Here is a 16,803-nt window from a genome sequence, read left to right as displayed (position 1 = left end):
CAATTTGGACTGGCAGCCTGGCAAACACCTGCTCTCCAAGCCAACCTGGCTTTTAGGACAACTGTCTTTGGCTAACACCAATCAACAGTGGCACTTTAAATGGTAATATTAAATCAAGACTACTTTGACTATCCTACCAATACCAATTGTAAAGTATTATCTGGTTGTCATAGTAACTAAAACCCACCAGTAGCCCTGATTCCTACATGCAAAACTCAAAAGACTTTAATAACCGGTGAACTCACAGGACAACATAAATCCTTCTGGTGCCTGAACTTGTTCCCCTTCATGATCATGTGTGTTAGTTTCAAACTCACCTGTTTAAGTGTGTAGTGCTGGGCCATAAGAGCTCGCACCATTTCAGGCAAGGCTATAGGAACAGTGGTCAGACGGTCAGAGAATGCCGTCAGTAGCTGCTGGGACTTCTGGAGCCACTCCTGTCTTCCAGTGTAGTGGGACAGACGAAGGAGGTTGAACGCTGAGACTGAGTTAGCACTGGGCTCAGCTCCATCCTGATCTGAGACGCAAAGACAAACAAAAGATGCTCAACAGTTACAGTCTAAGACCTTGAATATACTCTGAATCAAGAAAACAGAGGAGTTATTTAAATGAAACCGAGTATAAAGTTATAGTCACACTAAAACCGTGGTCAGAGATTTCAGCATGAGCATATTTATTGCACAATTGTGCAAAGAATTTGCAAACTCACTGGCTTTGAACGACTCCTCTGAAGATACACTTCAGTTGTTTGGAGACAGGCTGCTTTTCACCAGGCAACGTGCAATAAAAATACTCACAGCAACTACTTGCAAATTGTTCACCGATAGCAAAAAACTTCAATGCAATTACCAGGCGACCAGTGATTATTCCTAGTTACAGAGATGTTGCCATCCTATTTTTACTCTAGTGTGACTGAGCCATAAGACGGGGATTAGGACTTGATACAAAACAGACTCACTCACAACACAACTCATTTATTGTTATCTGAAACAAGGTCCTGGGAAGGTGCACAAAAAACAATAATCAACTTAAGCATTATTTTGTCTTTTAGATATTCTTCACTAAAGTTGGCTTCAATTTTTGCCCAGTGACTGCATTGAAGTCTTTTGCTGTCGGTGACCGACTGAAACTGAATGTTTGAACATTCAGTTGTGGAAACACAGGTATTGCCCACTAAGTTCAGCAAATTGTCCTCTTTTTTTTGTTTGTTTGTTTAAAATGCCAACATCAATCAACAAAAGCTTCTTTTTTATTTTTCAATTTTATTTTTAATGAAAAAAATCATTTTAAAAAAATAATAAAAAATGAATGCAGGTTTAGGAAATTTCATGCTTAATTTTTCAGACTCAGATTATGCTCAGTGTTTTATAAACTCTATGGCATAGCAATGCGTTGTACGTTATTTTTAACTAATGTGATTTGTCTAAACATGAACAAACATTAAAAGTTTCGCTTTTAAATCCAGAATGATGCCATGCTTGTAATCCAAATGTGGATGCAATGCCTTTCTGTGTGATGTGATGGACACAACAGATAACCCTATGAATGGCTCTGTTCAGTGACTGGTCCTTATCATTCATATCAGTGTCTAATGAGAACCTGGAAGGTGATGTTCCCATAACCTCTGCCCTTGCTACATGATTGCTTCTCAGGCCTGAGTTCTGTGTTTCTGAATGTGTGTGAGTGTGCTTTTTATTGTCCAACACAATTTACTCTTTAAGTTAAACTGCACATTTTGAGCAAAACCTGGAAATGTAGAGTTGTAGAGTTCTGACTTCTAAGTATTTACAGCAAAATGGCCCTACACAGCCACACAGCTGTCCTGTACACTGCATATTCAATATGTTTTATAATGAGCACGAATTACCATCATCCATGCGTGACTGAAATGCAGAAATACTTTGATTTGCATGTTTCTGGACTCCACAGCAAGGAAGTTTCAGCACACACACACACACACACACACACTGTAAACACACACAGAGGTTTAACCTGAGAGTCTGTTTGCTTTCAACATTTCACATCTCATCTCTTAAGGATCCCCATGGAAGGAGGGCAGATGAAGGCGTGACAGTACTGCTTCCAAACAGACACACACATAGAAAACTTGCTGTCAGCACAGAAACACACACTCACTGCAGTAAAGCACCACTTAAGACTTTTATCAGTTTTTTAAAGTCTACAAAAACAGCTGAAGCAGTCTCAAGTTGATGTATCCTGTATTTTTCTGTCTTTTTAAATGGGAATACATCTGACAATGCACTGTGACCACGAGAGACAAAAAGTGTTTTCACAAACAACTGATTTTCAACTACAAAACAAAGACGGATATTGTGCATAATTGCAACCTTAGTCTTCAAAAACAAATACACACAAGGGAGGCTGAGGCGAGGGGATGTAGAGTGGCAGCATAGTGGGGTAATCCGTCTTGCGGTGACAGGCCACGCTGCTGGGACCGGCGTCCACACTGCAGCGGGTGTAGCGTCACTAATGGGCTTCAACCCCACACAGCGCCGCCACCATAATGGCTCCGTCAATCCTCTCAGATGAGAGAGCTCTCACGTGTCAGCTTCGATAAACACACACAGATGCAGGTGTGACGGCGCGCAGGGACAAGCGCTCCAAAACACACAAGCTCAGGCTGCCATCATCTCTGATCTGTCCCACATTTCATAATAAAAATAACAATCACCAAAAGATCTGCATTTCCAACTGAAAAATGATGAATCCTGTCATGGAGGAAAAGAAAAGATGTAACGTGAGATCCATTTGGAAGGGAGAAAGACGAGCCTACTGACTGTATTAGTAAGGAGAAAAAAAATTAACTGAGTCGAGATGACAAAAGAGTTATGAATAAAAATACAAGTGGGAGTAGGAAGCTGTTGAAATAGATGGTCCCTGTCAGACAGAGCAGCTTGGGAGCAAAAACAAATAGGCAACTACATCCAAATTGGAATCTACAGATCAAAGGTGCATGTCAGCACGTAGACAAAGTGTCAGTTTCTCTGACATGCCAGCAGCCATCAGTTACAGAAGTGGATTGGCAACTGAAGAAAGGCTGGAGTGCACATCCAGGCCAGGACCATTTATTTTTATATCCCCAGTCCTTTGGTACAAAAAAAAATCTCCTTTTTCTACAGATTTGCAACATTAAAGAAGTTCTTGAGGAAAAGTTTTTTTGTTTTTTACGAGCTAAGCAAAAAGTATAGACAAGGGATCGGCAACCTGCGGCTCCGGAGCCGCATGCGGCTCTTTAGTCCTTGTACTGCGGCTCCGCGTGGTCTGGGAAAATAAATTAGAAGTATTTAGCTGAAGTGTGTTTTATTTGTGATTAGTTATTTTTTTAACTTGTAGTTCTAAATTGGAAGATTATTGTGATATTGAAATATAAAATAAAATTATATTTTATTATTTTTTCATCGCTCAAAATAAGCGTCACACTCGCGGAAGCCGGTATACCCGCCGAAGCGCCGTGCATTTATCGAGACTTTCAACCCCAGGTAGGCCAATTATGGATCTTCGGATCCACATTATGTCAGCAGCTGTTCTCCACCGTGAACTATGTTAAAAACAAACACCGCTCACGCCTCACAGATGACAGCTTACAGTCCTGCGTAAAGATGAAAGTGACTTAATAAAGCCCCGATTTTCAGACGCTGTGCGCGGAGGTTCAGGAGCGGAAGTCCCATTGTAAACATACCACGCAGACCCGACGATGTTTCCATGAACGTGCTTTTCAGCATCTCTTTATTGACCACTTTTCACACACGGTTGCTGTACGCATACAGCCGGCTGTAGCTTTTCAGCTCACAGCCCGACACACACCAACACAACAGCCGAGAGCACAGACGTTAAGGCGGCGAGGCGAGATTGCGGGTGCCGCTCAGGTGCGTCCGCCTCCCCTGCAGCAGCATTGCAGACGATGCCCCGCCACACACATCAACCTGGTAAAATACATATTTAGGCAGAATTTTGCAAATATCTATTTTTCATCTTTTAGCAGCATAGTGCTTTTTTTCCAATTGTTTTTTCAAAGTCAGGTCAAGGCTCCAAAAGCCCAAAGGCGATATAAGGGGGCCTCACAACAGTTTTTGTTTGCTGGATCATTTTAGTTCAGCTGGGTGTCTTTCCTTTTGTTATATTTCTTTAAGAGTTCAAAATGTGTTAATTACATAAATAAAATGTAATTTTCTCTGTAGCACTTCATGGATTTCATAAGCAACACACCTTAGTTGAAGCATAAAGGTAAAAAACAAAACAAAATAATATATGCAGTGTTATCTTCATTTTAGATGTCAAAAAGTATTTGCGGCTCCCAGTGTTTCTTTTGCGTGGAAACCGGGTCCAAGTGGCTCTTTGAGTGTTAAAGGTTGCAGACCCCTGGTATAGACCATTATATTTTCAGACACTGTACAGAATATGTATATATGCGGATGGGTTTCTTGGACATTTGTTTATATTTAACGGCGCAGCGAGTCTCTTTACAGAAACTCTTTAAATCTTTTAGCTTTCTTGGCTAACAGATTAGCTACCTGCTTAGCTACCTGAAGCTTGAGCTCCTTCCACAGACGTTTACAGGACTGAGGTCTGGAGACTGGCTAGCCTTGTTTGGAAGAACAGATATGTTGAGTGTGACCCAAAGAACATATCTGTTCTTCCAAACATGGCAGGTTAGGTTGATGTGAGTGAGTTTCATCTGACCGCAGCACTTATTCCAAGCCTTCTCTGAATTATTTAGCTGTTCAATGGGAAAGTTAAGATTTGGTCTTGCCGACCATGGCGGACAGACTGGAATGGAAGAAACTAATTCTGTGGACAGGTGTGCTTTACACACATAACACATTGTGTAAAGGGGGGGGGGGGGGGGGGGTGTCAGTAGACACTATAACTGTCTGTCTTGGGACACCTATCAGTCAAAGTGACTGTGCCCCGAACGTGACTATCCAGCTGGAAAAGTTGGAAAAATTCACCCAATTCAGGATTGAATCTCTGAAACAGCAGGCTGTCAGTCTGTCTGCACAGTGCTACTTCTTCTACTTCTATAGTAATACACTGTTTCATCACTACCTTTTACATAAGAAGATTTTAATTAGCAAAACTTTAGGCATCTAAAGGAATTATTTCTACAAAACTCCAAACTTTCCACTGCAGGAAAGGTTTAAGTTCTTAGTGGAAAACAAGGTTAGACAACATTTTTCATTTTTAGTGGCCATTCGTGTACCTTGTTCAATCTATTTCTAACCTTTTTAATCATTCAATTTATTCTCTACAGTTATATGCCAATTTTAGATTAGATCAGATATTTTCAGTGCATTTGTGATAAATAACGAACAAACACATAAATACTGGCCTTACACAGCTTGTCCACTAGGGGCCTGGCCCAAATGTCCCACATCTCATCACAGCTCCATCAATCACTTATATTATGTTAGATATTGCTGAAAATATTGTCCTCAAAGGTTTCCTGCACCATGCTGATGCTAGTCTAATGCAATGCCACCTGTTTTGTCATTTACCAGGTTCAAAATCATTGTAAAGCTGAGGCACAGGACCAGGTCAAAGACAAGACTTCAGTCACTGGGAAATCAGTAGGATTGTTTCTGGGTTGGGTTTCATTTCCTCAAGCAGAAAACAGATTTTTATTTATCGAATAGCCTGAAACAAAACAACACTCTAGTACTGTTTGTAAGGAAAACTATTTGCGGCCCAATTGTGCTTATATTTGTAATCAACATGAAAAGGCCCATACTGAGGAAGGAAAAGAAACAAACCCTACAAGGCTAAAAGGTAAGTACGAGGGCAGCAAGGAAGAACATGTAATAATTGGAAAAGAATGAAGATGTAAGCAAGATGAGAGCAGGCAGAAGCAGAAGGTGGGTTTGAGATTCCCACTGCAGATTGTCGTCCTGTTCCAGCCTGTCAGGAGCAGATGGACTGAGAGACAAAAAGAAGACATATTTGACAGGCCTGGTGATCAAAGTAGCCGAAGAATCAGAGCATCAGTCTTTGAGTGCTTTCAAGTTGAAGAGGTTCAGCTTGAATGAGTGAGGCTTTTACAGTGCTGAAGGTAGATAGGAGGAGGTCAATACTCCTCTGCTCCCCTCTTTTATCCTCCAGCTATTCATCAGTCTATCCACCAATCTGTGCCTTCTTGCCTTTTCACTAACATTTAAAGTGTAGCAATAGAGGGAGACTGACAGAGATATTACAGACGAGGCTTCCATCGTGTTAAGATCCAAATCGATCAATAAGGTGGAAGATATACATAGGCGAGAAAGAGATGGACGGTACATGAAAAGATGAGCAATTAATGATTACGCTCATCCAGTAACTCAGCATCCATTCATGCCTCCTCTGTTTGTTTAACTCAGTGTGGTCAACTTCTGCCAATTTCCAATTCTGCAGACACATCTCAAACTTAGTATTTATTCATCTCTCTGAGCTACATCCTCACACTTTGCCTGAGCCGCAGCGGTATTCTGCAGTAGTGCTATTAATCTTTCACCTGTTTGTCAATCCAACCTGCATCTTTAAACACACTTGCCACATGCCCCACAGTAGCAGCACCAGTTTGTTATTTATGTTCTAACAGCTCAACAGAACTTCCAATATTACAGCAGATGTGTGTACATGCCTGTAGCACTTTCGGCCTGTTGCTTAGTCGACTGGCATCATTTTCTGATGTCACATTTGACTCCATGTGTATCCAAAGCTTGAACCCTTCTCAGTTTGTTAATCACTTGACTTATTTTTCTACTGCTTGACAGGAGCAGCTGGAAGCTTAAAAAAAAAACATTACATGACTGCTTAACAAAATTACCCTAAGTTTTCTACAGACATTTGTGAGCCCAGGAGAATGGACGTTAAAGACTTTTCCTGATCACCTCTGTGCTCATCTAACAACACAATCACTGCATTCGAGCACTCGTGCTCCTTTCAGTTACTAATCTGGGCAAATCTTCAGGTCTAATATCAAAACTGTTGTTCCTTGAAGACCCACTTAAAGCTATTCAAGACCACAGACTTCCATTTAACACACTTTTGACTCCATGGCTAATTTGCCTCTTTGTATAAACTGTATATTATCCATAGGACTTAAAGTCAGAGGAGCTGACTATAGGGTTCATATAGTGGTTATAGATCGGTCGGTATGTGTGTGTGTGTGTGTGTGTGTGTGTGTGTGTGTGTGTGTGTGTGTGTGTGTGTGTGTGTGTGTGTGTGTGAGAGATCATTAAGGTAGCTACATTATATCTCTTATATGTAGTGTATGTTGAAACTTTACAGAGCAGTTAGATTTCTAGAGGGTTAAAATACAACATTCAAAAACACTAGCAAGTTTTTAAACAGAAGAAGTTAGTTATTCAGTATGAGTCACAAAAAATGCTAAATACAAACTGTGATGTTTTTGTTGGCTTTCATATTTTAGAAACAAAAGACGTATGAATCACTATAGCTCAGAGTACAATCACTCAAATTGTCCGCTCTATGACACTGTAAAATCACACTCCTTGCGGATTCCTAATTGCCACAGGCGACATTACCATCATGCTCTGACATGATGGTAATGTCTTCCAGAGTTATGTATTTAAATTCACTACTAATATTGTAGACACAGGTAAGATAACAGAGATTTCAGATATCTAAGTAGTTTATTTTCATTTTATAAGAAAGAAATCATGTTTGCCTCAACACCCATACTGAGATGATCTACCAATCTATCAGCACCTACATTTCCACTCCAGGTACCTATTCTGTCCCTGAAACTTCAAAGAAAGAAAAGGTTCCTTTACACTGTTGTTCATATGTGATTCCACTTCAGTCTGAAGAACCTCAGAGATTAGGCAAATTAGTTCACTGATGTAGAAACAGCTATTCTGACAAGACTTTCTAAAAACATGGCAAACCAGACGTTCCAGCTGTGTAAGCCTCTCTTGTCTTGCTCAAACAGAGCAATCAAAAGCTGTGCTTGGGCCAGATTTAAATGTTATCTTTATAAAAAGTAAGTTATCCTAACAAAAAGCAGTCACCACTCACACATCCCTAAACTTCCAGAATGTGCCAACCCTCCTGAGCAGGGACTTTGCTGGGGGTAAGATATTGTAGTTCTTATTGAAGTTAAGTGCATTGAGCATCTTCAAATGTTCCTATGGTGTAAAAAAAAAAAAAAAAAGCAGCTAATGCATCCATCCCTCACCCTCTTTCAGCTGCAGCAGTACTGTGCTGTCAGTGGGATCACTGCAGAAGTAGCCTCCGCCCTGATCATCCCAGAACAACACGTCCTGCCTCAGCTGCAGCTCCTCAGCCCACTGCAGCCACTCTGTTTGTAGCGTGGCCTCGTACAGGTCCAGCAAACCACATATGATGAAGGCATAGTCATCCAGGAAGCCAGAGATAGACGGAGATCTGCAGAGCGCAGAGGGAGAAAGTGAAAATCAGAGGAGCAGGAGAGGAGAGTGGGAATCAGGACAATTTTCATTAAGAATTTATTGATCGATGCGTTGACATGAGTTACTTTTAGTGAACTAGTTTTGCTTTGTTTTTTTCTCCATTCCATGCTTTACTTTTTTATACTGCCTGAGGAAGACAAACAGCCAGATGCTAAAGAAATGTGGAGGGACTGCCTTACAAAGGCATTACAAAGAGCCTGAAGGAGATACTTGGGACAATCCACGACTACATTATAATACACATAGTTAGCTGAGTATAATCACTTCCTGAAGCATTTTTCTCAATGTGTAATTATTCATCTGTGTTTCTATAGTAAAGGCAAAGACATTCGCATAGGCACACAACTGCATACATAAGATGTCTGACGTTTGAAGTAACTCTTTTTCCTCCTCCACTTCATTCAGACGAGTTCTTTTGTCCTACCAATTTCTACCAAAATCATTCTCTGTCAGTGAAATTGATTCTGATTTATTGTTCAAGACTTGTCCTTCACAATGTTGCTACTGAGTCGCTGCAAATCAGCTTCTAAATTCGAGGGTTATTCCACCCCGTGCTACTTTTCCCCTCCAATTCTTATGACGGCACCCCGTCTGAGTGAGTGCATGGGGACAGACGTTGTTTTTTGAGTTTGAAACATAAATAATTCCTTCCAGCAACTTGATGTAAGTAAGTATCCAAAACATACAAGTTTCATTTATATAATTTTTAAGGGATCTTATACCTGTTTTCACTCTTGTATACTTTTCATACAAGTTTCACACAAGACATAAATCTTATAAAGTTTGTATCTATATATCTTTTCCATATGGGGTACACGTACTGGAAAATTATTTACTAGGACTCACCTATCACGCGACTGGAGAGCGCAAACTCCGCCATTGTCGTTTTCCATCAAACACTCGTTAAAACAGCAACCTACAGGTATGTTAGCGCACTCATCCCTGACTGTCCGAGGGAAGGGCGGGGTCACACGTTGAAACAGACGCAAGGCAGCCCAGGCGGGGAAATTTTTCTTTTACATTTTGCGACTCATATTATTTCTCTATCTGATAAGAAAACTATTCAATCAGATAGTTATTTGTGGTGAATGAAATACAGTTACACTTTCAAGCACTTTTAAGCGCCACATCTAAAAATTCAAGCACTTTTCAAACCTTGAAAAGACAACATTAAAATTCAAGCATTTTCAAGTATTTAAGCACCCGTACGAACCCTGTTACAAGTCCTTTAAGATGCCCAGACAAATATTCCTTGAGATTGATAAAGAAATTATAAGAAATCTTGACCATAAGAATTCAAGCTGTGCTGAAGAATAAATCTGGTCATTCCAGTTATTGCTTGACAGAACTGTGAAAACTCGTTTTTTGCCTCATATTCTGTACTTCCATTTATGCTTGCACGTTTCAGTAAATCGCTGCATTCATTTCCCACTTTCCTTACAAAATATAAAGAAATTTTACACTGGCTTAATACTTTTGCACAGTACTGAGCTTATAAAGCAGATATATATACAGTAGGGGTGCAACGATATTCGTATCGATATTGAACCGTTCGATACAGTGCTTTCGGTTCGGTACGCATATGTATCGAACAATACAACATTTGTAATTTATTTTATCAACTTTCCTTCTGACGATGCTGTCTGTGTGGAGCGCTCAGTGAATCTGCGTTCGACTACTCCGCCTAGGCTGCACTGTCGAGCGCAGATCCACTGAGCGCTCCACACAGACAGCATAGTCAGGAGGAAGAGCGCAGGGCACCTCCCCCACCCTCATTCAGATCTGGCGTTTGGAATTATTTTGGTTTTCATGTGACGTATGACCCTGAAGGTAAGCAAGTCATGGACTAAAGTAAAACAGTATGTTGGATGTGCCATGCAATGCTTAATTAACTAGTGTGTTAGCGCAGTTAGCTCGTTAACGTGTTGGCCGTCTAGCCCCATGCACGGGGCGATCGGCGGTAGCTCGTTAACGGAGATTTGCCGTGTTGTGGCGTTAAGGTCATTTCAACGAGATTAACCTGAAAGCACTAGTGGGAACACAACGAATATGACTGCACATTTACGCCGACATCATCCTAGTGCAAAGACAAAAACAACAAGCATGCTACTAACTTTAGCCGAGTCATTTAGACAGCTGTTATCACATGATTCTCCTTATGCTGCTGAGAATATAGCCCAGAAGAAGCGGATAGTATAGCTTTTATTTTGGAAAGAGACATTTCTCTGTAATAAACTCTCTTTTCCAAAGATGAGTGATTCCTCAATCAGATACAGGGCTTGCAAAATCGCTAGCCCGACGTCCCGGAGCTAGCGATCTTTCCAGTCGGGCTACAAAAATCTCTCTGCCCTGCCCGTCGGGCTATTGTAGGAAAAATATATGTCAATGCTTTTGCATTCTTTCAGAAATGTAGCTGGGTAATTATGTCATTGGCATCGGTGAGCCACTGTCAATATGTGACATATTGAAATCGCGTTTGAATTTGCGCTTGTTTTTTTGCTTTCACTTTGCAATGACAGCACTGATCTGTGAGTGATGATAATTTGTGCACCAATTCCTCTGACATCGTCTTATTAATCGTTAGCTTACTATGCAAACATGACAAGTGAAATCTCCCGCAGCAAGCTTAAACATGTGAGAGGTTGATCGCGCAGAGAATCGCTGAGCTTATGTGAGTGCGTGTGTAAAAGCAGCAGGATTTATATTTCAGTTCTGCTGAGCCAAATAAGACAGGTCGGGGTGAAGAAGTGACAGCCAAAGAAAAGCTTACCACAAAACGGAGAAGTTATGACAAATGAGACTATAAGGCAAAAAGAAAGTGCAGCTTTATGGTTTCATGGACAAAAGAATTTCTGTGGCTGCAATATGACGAGCTAAATAACCTGGGGTGCACATAAGTGGTCCGCAGGTGCGCATTAGCTGTCAAAATAAAAAACGCGCACAAGGGTTAGGGTTAAATTTAAAAACTGTACTTTTGAGTTAAAATATATATTTATAATTTTAATAAATGACAAATTAAAAAGGCATGAACATTTTTTTGTATCGAAAAAATATCGAACCGTGACACCAAAGTATCGAACCGAACCGAACCGTGAATTTTGTGTATCGTTGCACCCCTAATATACAGGGCTCTAGAGTGCGACCAATTTGGTCACAAATGCAACCAAATTTTTCAGTGGTGCGACTAAAAAAACAAACATTTGGTTGCACCTGTGAGACCAAATGTTCGGGTAGCAAAAAAAAAAAAAATAAAATAAATACGCAACCTTCCCTGTGGTCAACAACAGACACACATTTTGCCCCTATCGTGGACTAAACCAATCAGAGATAGTCAGGGGCGGGACCTCTCTGAATGGCCGTGGTCCAGTTGAAAGTGCAGGTGGAAGTGGGAGGTGAGTAGCTTGAATAAAGCGATATCAATTCATTAAATCCTGACTTTTAAATATAACTGTGTTTTGCCAGAAACGCCACAAAACCATTTCAACAACAACCAAACAGCAGATGAGAGCAGGTACACGGATTCTACACAAAGACGTAAACACAGAGCGGACCGACGCATCAGAATCAGCTTTGTCTTTCTCGGCTTTCTCACCCGACGGCCCGTAGATGGACACGCTGTCGGAGCTTAGCGATTCTGATGCGTCCGGTCCGCGCTGTGTTTACGTCTTTTTGCGCTGATTCTGAGCTGCAGGTTTTGTCTCTCCAACCAAAATTCACCAAAGAAGCAGCAAACTACGCTTCACATTTGATCAATGTCGTCACAAATTTTGCTGTTTTGCTTCCACGACTATTAAAATCACACTTCATGCACAGCTAGCTCGCTCTCTCTCTCTCTCTCTCTGTACTTCAAGAACAGTTTCTCGTCTCCAATCTCTGTTTTCTGTATTATTCATTCGCTTATTGCCCACCAGTCTACCGTTGTTTACAGCGCTGTGGCTGCTGTCTTTTTCTTTTCTTTTTTTCACTTTTCTTCACTTTTTTCACTTAAATGACCTCGGACAAGAAAGCCTGTTTTTTCTGTTGTTCAATACTGAAGAAATTTAAACTTTATATGCAGAACATTGTAGAATATTTTTAAGGTTATCTGCTATAAAAAGCCAGACCAGGAAAATCTCCTTCATGTTTTTCTGTGTTTTATTCTCAGTTACTTTCACACAAAGGCATCTGCTGTGATGTTCACAATTGTGATGAAGTCAGTACTGATAAATGATCAGAATTATAATATTTCTGACTGTCTGAGGCTAAGTTGAATCGAATTGGGACTTTGAAAACCGGAATCGAATGGATTATAGAAATCAGTGATGATACCCAGCCCTAGTGAGCAGCCTAGGCACGACAGAAGTGGATGTAGCTGTAATAGGAAAAGAACTATTGCTAACTTTTCTGTTAAGTTAAGGCCTGATCCTTCTGAAATTCATAGCCAGTGCTCTGACACGGTGTCATCAATCTTTGAATGCTGAAAAAGCACAGTGTATCCAGAAAAACACATTATATTATATAAATTATTATACAATTTGTGTGCGCCTAACTTTTGTGCCGGTACGCCCATGGCAAAAAGTTAGTCTAGAGCCCTGATATATAATAATGAGAAGTTTATTTCCCTAAAATCTTTGTTGCATGAGCCTCATGAAGTCTGGGTCTTTAGAAACACCCACACTATGCAGTGATTTAGAAAACTACTGCAGTATTGGCACAGAGTGTCTGCTGGTGCAAAGTCTTTAAATTGAAAACTTAAAAAAAACAAAAAAACATTTTAAATTAGATTTAACATCAGACACATCAAATATTGTTTTTCAATAGAACACAATCTCAACCTTCCCTACACTCACACACAGACATTACTAAGCCAGCTTCTGAATCATTTTTGTTTTCTTAGTTTAAAAAACAAAACAAAAGAGGACAACAGCCTTTTCAGTCACACAGCAACATGTCATCTGGCTGGGGTGACTCCAGCCACAGGCGAGCGCTAAAGACGACCTCACTAACACACAAACACAAAAATGTAATTAAAGCTGCAAGCAGCGTTACGAGGGCCCTCGCACCCCCGGCGCGTCGAGCCAAGCCCAACACCTAAAACCAGCACCTCCGATCTGATGTCACATTGATGGAATTCATGCATTTAACCACCAGCTAACATTTCAACTCATTCATTCATGATTAGTTAGTCGTTCCACTAGGTGGCGCTCTAACCATTACTGACAAATGGCATAACAAACATTTCCGAGCTCGAGTCTCATCACGCCTGCGACCTTTGGGACATATTGGACATTTTGATTTTGAGTGACAGCAGATTACTACTTTTTGGCGAGTGACTGAAACTCCACATGCCGCCATGACCACCCCGTTTCCCTGAACGTAAAAAGCTTCGCAATTTAACATAACAAAGGTCTTTAGATTCCACACACTGGAGATTGGTTCAATATGATGAAATCCCTTGGAGGAGTTCGTCAAAGAACGGTGCCTGGAAAGAGTGGAAAATATCACAAAAATTACACATTTATTTTAAAATGGCTGACTTCCTGTTAGATTTGGGATATTGCTCCAAGAGACTTTTTTGTACATCTTGATATCTCCTATAAGCTTACCAGGTTTCAGACTCATACATAAAACACAGAGCTGGGGCTGATGTTTTGAAATTTTGTAGGGGGCGCTGTGGAGCCATTTTGCGCTATTCAATGAAAATGATCACATAACAACAAAGCCTTAAGCACAATGGAGGTGTGCGCCAAATTTCAAGCCTCTATAAACTTTCCAAGCCCCTCAAAAGCCACTTCATTTTTCACGGTGAACAGCATTGCCACCAGGGTGCGCCGTTCAGTTTAAAGTCACAATTTTTGCACTGAAGCATCATCAAGGACTGATGGTGATATTCACCGCTTTTGAGGTGGCCACTATGAACCTGTGAAAATCAGTACAACAAAGTGTAAGACATGACATTTCCTGTTCCCACTAGGTGGCGCTCTTCATATTCCTGACAATGGGCACATCAATCTGTTCAGGGCGGGTGTGACATCATGCCTGTAAAGTCTGGTACTAATCAGACTGGATTTCATTGAGTTATACTAATTTGTTTCTTCATGGCGAGATATCAAAGTTCACCATGCTGCTGGGGTCACACCCTTTCACGAAAACTCACAGTTTTCACTGTAACCCAAGACCAACTCCTTAAGGCTTTCCTGGAGAAATTTGAGGCTGCAGATGTCACCCATCACTATACTGTACCCCAAAGTGTAAAACATGACATTTCCTGTTCCCACTAGGTGGCGCTGGCCCTTATGTCAAATATGGCACTTGAAATATGTTCAGGGGTGGAGCCTTATCATATGTGTGCTCTTTGGTCAAGGTCAGAAAATGTATGACAAAATGAGAGGCAATAAGATTTTCATGGCGAGTCATCGAAATTCGCCATGGCGCCACGGCCTCACCGTATTGTGAAAACTCAAAAGCTCCGCAATTTAACATGGCACAAGGGTGTAGTTGACACTGACCAAATATGAAGGTTATGAAATCAAACCCCAAGGAGGAGTTCGCCAAAGTTCGAGGCATGGAAATGGCAAAATTAGAGCCAAAATGTCACCTTCAATCCAAAATGGCGGACTTCCTGTTGGGTTTGCGTCAATGGGCCCACAGACTTTTTTGTTCGTCTTGGCATGATACACATGTGTGCCAAATTTCATACATGTAGCTCAAACCGTGTGGTCGTAGGGCTGCATTTAACAAGGCATAGGTGGCGCTGTAGAGCCATTTCCCAGTGCTCATATGTAAAACCATTAAAATACAAAATTTTTCACCAAACCTGGCATGTGTGCAAAATTTCATGAGTTTTTGAGCATGTTTAGGCCCTCAAAAAGGCCCTTGTTTGGGGTGAATAATAATAATAATTAAAGCTGCAAGCAGCGTTATGAGGGCCCTCGCACCCCCGGCGTGTCGAGCCATGCCCAACACCTGAAACCAGCACGTCCGATCTGATGTCACATTGATGGAATTCATGCATTTAACCACCAGTTAACATTTCATTTGGTTCAACCATGAGTATAGTCGTCCCACTAGGTGGCGCTCTAACCATTATAGACAAAGGGCATAACAAACATTTCCGAGCTCGAGTCTCATCACGCCTGCGACCTTTGGGAGAGATTGGACATTGTGTCTTTGAGTGACAGCAGATTACTGCTTTTTGGCCAGTGATTGAAACTCCACGTGCCGCCATGACCACCCCGTTTCCTTGAACGTAAAAAGCTTCGCAATTTAACATCACAAAGGTCTTTAGATTCCACACACTGGAGAATGGTTCAATATGATGAAATCCCTTGGAGGAGTTCGTCAAAGTATGAAGCCTGAAAAGAGGGGAAAATGTCGCCAAAATTACACATTAATTTTAAAATGGCTGACTTCCTGTTGGATTTGGGATATTGCTCCAAGAGACTTTTTTGTACATCTTGATATTTTCCATAAGCGTACCAGGTTTCAGACTCATAGATGAAACACAGAGCAGGGGCTGTTGTTTTGAAATTTTGTAGGGGGCGCTGTGGAGCAATTTCGAGCTATTCAATGAAAATGATCACATGACAACAAAGCCTACATCCATTTGGAGGTGTGTGCCAAATTTCAAGCCTCTATAAACTTTCCAAGTCCCTCAAAAGCCACTTCATCTTTCATGGTGAACCGCGTTGCCACCAGGGTGCGCCGTTCAGTTTAAAGTCACAATTTTTGCACTGAAGCATCACGAGGGACTGATGTTGATATTCACCGCTTTTGAGGTGGCCACGATGAACCTGTGAAAATCAGTACAACAAAATTAAAGCCATGACATTTCCTGTTGCCACTAGGTGGCGCTGTCCGTATTCCCGACAATGGGCACATCAATCTGTTCAGGGTGGGTCTGACATCATGCCTGTAAAGTCTGGTACTGAACAGACTGGATTTCATTGAGTTATACTAATTTGTTTCTTCATGGCGTGACATCAAAGTTCGCCATGCTGCTGGGGTCACACCCTTTTGCGAAAAGTCACAGTTTTCACTGTAACCCAAGACCAACTCCTTAAGGCTTTCCTGGAGAAATTTGAGGCTGCAGGTGTCACCCATCACAATACTGTACCCCAAAGTGTAAAACATGACATTTCCTGTTCCCACTAGGTGGCGCTGTCCCTGGTGTCAAATATGGCAGTTGAAATATGTTCAGGGGTGGAGCCTTATCATATGTGTTCACTTTGGTCAAGGTCAGAAAATGTATGACAAAATGAGAGGCAATAAGATTTTCATGGCGAGTCATCGAAATTCGCCATGGCGCCACGGCCTCATAGTATTGTGAAAACTCAAAAGCTCCGCAATTTAACATGGCACAAGGGTGTAGTTGACA

At 41.2% G+C, this 16,803-nt stretch overlaps 1 protein-coding gene across 1 annotated transcript in view; it reads right to left on the bottom strand.

Moving 5' to 3' along the window:
- Positions 1-16,803, bottom strand: part of spata20 (spermatogenesis associated 20) — an 82,615-nt gene that overhangs the window by 26,151 nt on the left and 39,661 nt on the right. Inside the window, exons 13-14 of the mRNA XM_085415755.1 lie at positions 8,195-8,403; positions 318-517 (exon numbers count right to left, since the gene is read on the bottom strand). Coding sequence (XP_085271881.1) covers positions 318-517; positions 8,195-8,403 — 409 coding nt within the window. The remainder of the gene's footprint in view (positions 1-317; positions 518-8,194; positions 8,404-16,803) is intronic.

This window comes from Rhamphochromis longiceps, linkage group LG8 (genome assembly GCF_057381845.1).
Source record: "Rhamphochromis longiceps isolate RC_006_pf linkage group LG8, R_longiceps_female_GT1.1, whole genome shotgun sequence".
Classification (NCBI taxonomy): Eukaryota; Metazoa; Chordata; class Actinopteri; order Cichliformes; family Cichlidae; genus Rhamphochromis; species Rhamphochromis longiceps.
Note: the sequence above shows the minus strand (reverse complement) of the source record. Positions and strands in the feature narration are given on the sequence as shown.